The 6,827-nt window shown below is 45.5% G+C and overlaps 1 protein-coding gene across 1 annotated transcript; it reads left to right on the top strand.

Annotated features, from left to right (window-relative positions):
• The first annotated feature begins 1,404 nt into the window (after nt 1-1,404).
• Nucleotides 1,405-4,996, top strand: Slitrk2 (SLIT and NTRK like family member 2). Its single transcript, XM_048336110.1, has 2 exons — nt 1,405-1,485; nt 1,994-4,996. Exon 2 carries the CDS (start codon nt 2,037-2,039, stop codon nt 4,572-4,574), a length of 2,538 nt encoding a protein of 845 aa, XP_048192067.1. The 5' UTR covers nt 1,405-1,485; nt 1,994-2,036; the 3' UTR covers nt 4,575-4,996.
• Nucleotides 4,997-6,827: the final 1,831 nt, after the last annotated feature.

Here is a 6,827-nt window from a genome sequence, read left to right as displayed (position 1 = left end):
TGAACTCGAATAGAATGTGAAAGTTGAGAAGGCTTAGGCATGGCCACAGAAGGTCCAGAAGGTAGTGAGTGACATACCTGCAAGCAGACCTGAGACAGCAGGGATGGTGGATTTCAGCCTATGACTTCTTTTATTTCTGTTTGCTTTCTTAGGAGTCAGTCTTCTGACACTACTCTCCCCTCCCCACCTGCTACCTTGGTCCTCCAGCCTGGAGGCTTCAGCCCTCGGGTAAGGAGGAGGGAGGGCTCCCACTCCCAGCTGAACCCAGCCTGCCAGTGCGTTTCACACACCCACTCTTCCCCATCCTCTAAGGCAGAAAGCACACGGTGAAACCTCATTCTCTGCCTAAGTATAAACCACAAGGGGGGGGGGGAGGCGTTCCTTTTTGTTTATTTTGGTCGAAAAGCTCCTGTGGAGGTCGCTTTCAGAGTCCACTCCCCTGAGTTGGGCAGGTTTACCCCTCAGAAAGAAATTCTTTCCAAAGTGAAGCAGCTCAGTGTAGATGGCAGAAATCCCGTGGGCGAACCGTTCGCCCTCCCCCCACTCGCCCTGTGCCCATGAACACCCCACTCTGCACCAAGACAATCTCAGCTAGGAGGCTGTGCAGCCGCAGCCGCAAACACACATGCACGTGTGTGTGCGCGGGCACGCGCGCCCCGCACACACACATACACACACACACACTTAGCATCGTGGTGGGGAAGGACACATGCACATAATTGGGAGTGTTGCACAACAGCCCTGTTGGAGGGCCAGGTCATTGTCCGGATGCAGGGTGGAGGGGAGGGGAGGGCAGGTGAAGGCGCCCCAGCGTTCGGGCTGGCTGGGAGAGTTGTGATGGTGGCAGACCCTTAGCGGGGCGCTTGCTTGAGAACCCCAAGTGCGGCCCCGCACTTTTCCGCTCGCCAGCCGGCTTGGAGGAGGAGTAGTTTAGAAGCCACTGACGCAGCTGGGAATTGAGCTTGGCCGAGCCTCTCTCAGGGAAGGGAAGCAGGGGCCCCGCCCTCCCCCACCGCGCGCCCCGCTTCCCGAGCCTCCACCCCCTGTGACGTCACCGCAGCCCCGTCCCGGGGAGCCTGCGAAGCCGAGCGAATTCAAACTGCTAGACGCACTGCCGCCGCCGGCCGGGACGCGCGCGCCCCGATTCCGCCGGACGCTGCCCTCGGACCGAGTGTGCCAGGCACCCCGACCTCTTCACAATCGCACCCCTAATCCGAGCGGTGCGGCTTCCGTCCGCGGCCAACTCGCGCTCCTCTTTCTCTTCCACCACTGGCGGATTTTTCATTTCGTGGCGTACGCCCCCCCCCCCCCCGCCCACCTCCACTCAAATTAAATCAAGCCAAAAAGCCGCCCACCCCCCCGGAAGTGGCATCTTTTTATTTTATTTTATTTTATTTTATTTTTTACCTTGTTCTTGCTTTCTTTCCGAAGATGCTAAACTACTGGTGGACCGCAGAGGAGAGGGGTCCTGTCTTCTCCTGATGTGTGAGTACCCCCACAAGTCCCACGTGTCTTCCGCTAGCCCCTCTCCACTGCACAGGCTGGACCCCTTTGGATTCCCATTTCTGCTTCTCCCACCCCTTTTTGCGTAATCAGGGGGGTGCGGGGGGCGGAATAAAGCAGTTGCTACTGCAAGCCCTACATGGTAGAGCCCCTAGAAATCTCTAAGAGACTCCCCAGGGAAGGGGGGAGGGTCGGGTTGGATTTCGTAGGACAATTAGTAATGACAAAGGCTGGCGGGGCCCCCTGGGAAATGAGGGGCAAAGCGTGTGTGTTCTGGGACGCCTGTGGAGGTGGCCAAGCAGGAGTGGGAAGGGAGAAGAGAATCCGCTTTGAAAAATGCAGTGATTTCATTCTGCGCGCTGCCCACCCCTCTCTCCCTCCCTCCTCGCCCCCCCTCCACACGCCTCCTTGCTTTTTCCGTGTTAATCAGGCTTCCTTGTCTCCTTCCCCTCCCCCCTCTCCCGCTTCCTCCCTCTGTCCTCCACTCAAGGTTTGCCTGTAGGTACCTGAGCTGACCCCGAAGGTGTCTAAAGATGCTGAGCGGCGTTTGGTTCCTCAGTGTGTTCACCGTGGCCGGGATCTTACAGACGGAGAGTCGCAAAACTGCCAAAGACATTTGCAAGATCCGCTGCCTGTGCGAAGAAAAAGAAAACGTACTGAATATTAACTGTGAAAACAAAGGATTTACAACTGTCAGCCTCCTCCAGCCACCCCAGTATCGAATCTATCAGCTTTTTCTCAATGGAAACCTCCTCACCAGACTGTACCCCAACGAATTTGTCAACTACTCCAACGCCGTGACTCTACACTTAGGAAACAATGGGCTGCAGGAAATCAGAACCGGGGCATTCAGTGGCCTAAAAACCCTGAAGAGACTGCACCTCAATAACAACAAGCTGGAGGTTTTAAGGGAGGACACTTTCCTGGGGCTAGAGAGCCTGGAGTACCTCCAGGCTGACTACAATTACATCAGTGCCATCGAGGCAGGGGCCTTCAGCAAGCTGAATAAGCTGAAAGTGCTCATCCTGAACGACAACCTTTTGCTGTCACTGCCAAGCAATGTCTTTCGCTTTGTCCTGCTGACCCACTTAGACCTAAGGGGGAATAGGTTGAAAGTAATGCCTTTTGCTGGTGTCCTTGAACATATTGGAGGCATCATGGAGATTCAACTGGAAGAAAACCCATGGAATTGCACTTGTGACTTACTTCCTCTCAAGGCTTGGCTGGACACCATTACTGTTTTTGTGGGAGAAATCGTCTGTGAAACTCCCTTCCGATTGCATGGGAAAGATGTAACCCAACTGACCAGGCAAGACCTCTGTCCTAGGAAAAGTGCCAGTGACTCCAGTCAGAGGGGCAGTCATAGTGACACACACGTCCAAAGGCTGTCACCCACCATGAATCCTGCTCTCAACCCTACGAGGGCTCCAAAAGCCAGCCGGCCACCCAAAATGAGGAATCGTCCAACTCCTCGAGTGACTGTGTCAAAAGACAGGCAGAGCTTTGGACCGATCATGGTGTACCAAACCAAGTCCCCTGTGCCCCTCACCTGTCCAACCAGCTGTGTCTGCACTTCTCAGAGCTCAGACAATGGTCTGAACGTCAATTGCCAAGAACGGAAGTTCACAAATATTTCTGACCTGCAGCCTAAACCTACCAGTCCAAAGAAACTCTACTTAACAGGGAACTATCTTCAGACTGTCTACAAGAATGACCTCGTAGAATACAGTTCTTTGGATCTGTTGCATTTAGGAAACAACAGGATTGCAGTCATTCAAGAAGGTGCCTTTACAAACCTGACCAGTTTGCGCAGACTTTATCTGAATGGCAATTACCTTGAAGTGCTGTATCCTTCCATGTTTGATGGACTGCAGAGCTTGCAGTATCTTTACTTAGAGTATAATGTGATTAAGGAAATTAAGCCGCTGACCTTTGACGCTTTGATTAACTTACAGCTTCTGTTTCTGAATAACAACTTGCTGAGGTCCTTACCTGACAATATATTTGGGGGCACAGCTCTCACCAGGCTGAATCTAAGAAACAACCATTTTTCTCATCTGCCTGTGAAAGGGGTTCTGGATCAACTTCCGGCTTTTATCCAGATAGATCTTCAAGAGAACCCCTGGGACTGCACCTGTGACATCATGGGACTAAAGGACTGGACAGAACATGCCAATTCCCCTGTCATCATCAATGAAGTGACTTGTGAGTCTCCCGCTAAGCATGCAGGGGAGATACTAAAATTTCTGGGAAGGGAGGCTATTTGTCCCAATAGTCCCAATCTGTCAGATGGGACCATTTTATCCATGAATCACAACACAGACATACCTAGATCACTTAGTGTGTCTCCTAGTTCCTATCCTGAACTACACACTGAAGTTCCACTTTCTGTCTTAATTTTAGGACTGCTTGTTGTTTTTATCCTATCTGTCTGTTTTGGAGCTGGTCTGTTTGTCTTTGTCCTGAAACGTCGAAAGGGAGTGCCAAGTGTCCCCAGGAGTGCCAACAACCTAGATGTAAGTTCCTTTCAATTGCAATATGGCTCTTACAACACTGAGACTAATGATAAAACCGATGGCCACGTCTATAATTACATCCCCCCACCTGTGGGTCAGATGTGCCAAAACCCCATATACATGCAGAAGGAAGGAGACCCAGTAGCCTATTATAGAAACCTGCAAGACTTCAGCTATGGCAACCTGGAGGAGAAAAAAGAAGAGCCAGCCACACTTGCTTACACAATAAGTGCCACGGAGCTGCTGGAGAAGCAGGCCACACCAAGAGAGCCTGAGCTGCTGTATCAAAATATTGCTGAGCGAGTCAAAGAACTCCCCAGTGCAGGCCTGGTCCACTATAACTTTTGTACCTTACCTAAAAGGCAGTTCGCCCCTTCATATGAATCTCGACGCCAAAACCAAGACAGAATCAATAAAACCGTTTTATATGGAACTCCCAGGAAATGCTTTGTGGGGCAGTCAAAGCCCGACCACCCTTTACTGCAAGCTAAGCCGCAATCAGAACCAGACTACCTCGAAGTTCTGGAAAAACAAACTGCAATCAGTCAGCTGTGAAGGGAAATCATTCACAACCCTGGGGCATCAAAGGATGCCCCTCGAAACTGCTGGAAGCGTTGCATTGGCTTTCCTGTTTGTATTCTCCCTTTCCCAGTGCTAACGGGGGACTTGGAAAATGTTTGGGAGATAGGGTGAAAACAGTGATACTGCTTTTGCAGGTTTTCCTTTAAATTATTTCTGTAGCTCTCTCCCACCCTCACTTTGTTTTGTCCTTCTCTTCTTAGGAACCATCAGTGACATGAATGTTTCTAAAATGCATTTTTTCACATATTTTGTTTATGGTTCTGTTTCTGTTCTCTTTTTTTCCAGTGTGGGAGTGAAAAGAGCTAATAGTGAATGAAGGAAGAATAGGCAGACTTTCCAAATGCAAATGGTAGTGTATTTTGTCGAAGATCTCCAAAGATCTTTTGAATCTATAATTTCTTTTGTAAATAGTGATATATGGTATTTCCATCTCCAGTTCCAAGTATAACTACTGGACATCACTTCTTTGTGTTAAAGTGCCTTCGCACTTTAAGTACATTACTTAAATGTTGCTTTTAGCTTTGATAAATTGAACATATTTTAATGTGTTGCATTTTTAAAATTGAAAACACTGTAAAATAGATCGATATGTCAGCTATATTAAGTCAACATACAGTTTGCTTGGGTTATAGAAACCAGCCTGTCATCAAATGATTCTAGTTTAGGACTTTATAAACTTAACTGTAAAATATTTCTTTTCATCTGGGTTTGTTTTAAGTGATTTTATTTAAGTCAAGCAAGGGGATTTAACAGTGGACTAGAGGTAATAAGTCATCTCAGTTGGGCTTAGTAATTCATTAATAAAATATATTTAACCCAATATCAGAGTGAATCGAACAATTAATGCCCTTCAGTACATCATTTTACACTAACATGGTCAGTGTTTTAGATTATTTTCCTAATTAAGAGTACATTATACAACTTGTAATATATTTTTTCTGCATTAAATTAGATATTTTTATATATTTAAATGAGAGACTCTGTATTTCTAACTTTTTAATTGAAATTAATATTTTTTCTGCCTATGGAAACATTTTCTATAAACACACACCAGTAGAGGCCGCCACACACCTCATTTAACCAAGACATAAGAGCCATTGCATACCTTGAAGGAAGACTTCAAAGGTGAGATTTAAACTTCCCAAATAAGTTCTCTGTAAATTCAAGGCAGCAGAGATAAAAATGTATACATGTCTTTTTATTTCATTTAGGACCAATAGTTAGAATTCTTCTAAATTTTCACATTTTCTGACAAGGCAACATTTTCCTTGATTTTAATTCAAGCATTAATGGGGTGCTAACAAATCATGTACTATTTGCATCTCAAATTCTTTAATAGTTATCCAAACTGAAATAGTAAGCATAATTTCCTTCTGCTTTCTTTAGGCATGTTTTACTTGACAATTTCCCAGTCAGCTTGAGCAAGTCTTTCACTTTGGTCTTAGCATTAAAAGGATTTTAATTAATCAAGTCTACATAACATTTACGAAGCCTTATTGCCTGTAAATAATTTTTAGATGCAAACATTATTGTGTGATTTAAACAAACAGCCCTTCTTTACAACAAAAAATAGTTTTGTTTTGTCTATTGTAAATCCTTATGCAACTGGGAGGGTGATCTGCATATAAAGTAGTCCAGCCTTTCAATTCCTTATTAAAGCAAGTGATGGCGTGTGAAAGAAGCACACTGTTTCCTTTTCATAAATAGGCTACTTCACATAATAATCCTTTATTATCATGTGGAGATTGAAGTGGATCCCGATAACTTACTTTTACAGCTTTAAAATGACTAATAGTATATTGTCTGCCACTTTTAGCAATTCATTTGACAGGTTTTTCAATTCTAAATTACTTAAATCCTGATTATTTAGATTAATAAGCACTGGTGCCAAATAATAAGTTTGTTTCCAAACCCAGTAGAACATCATTGTGTACCTATATAAATGGAATTCAGGAAAAATGCCTTTAACAATCTAGTCTCTGAAAAGCTCTATGATGAGCTAACATGTTTTTCATCCTTTAATTAGAGATCGGAGTTCTTATTTAAATCCATTAGATCAAAATAGAAAATAGGGGTCTGAGTTGACTTACCAGAAAGTCAGTATACAGAAATTTTATACTTTGCAGAAGAGAAGTTAGAGTACTGACCTGAATAACCTTGAAGATAGTTCCTAGAAACCACCTCATCTTTGAGAGACGTATTTATATATAAAAAACAGTTTTTTTG

This window comes from Perognathus longimembris, chromosome 28 (assembly GCF_023159225.1).
Source record: "Perognathus longimembris pacificus isolate PPM17 chromosome 28, ASM2315922v1, whole genome shotgun sequence".
In the NCBI taxonomy this organism is placed as follows: domain Eukaryota; kingdom Metazoa; phylum Chordata; class Mammalia; order Rodentia; family Heteromyidae; genus Perognathus; species Perognathus longimembris.
This window is presented reverse-complemented; position numbering and strand designations above follow the sequence as displayed.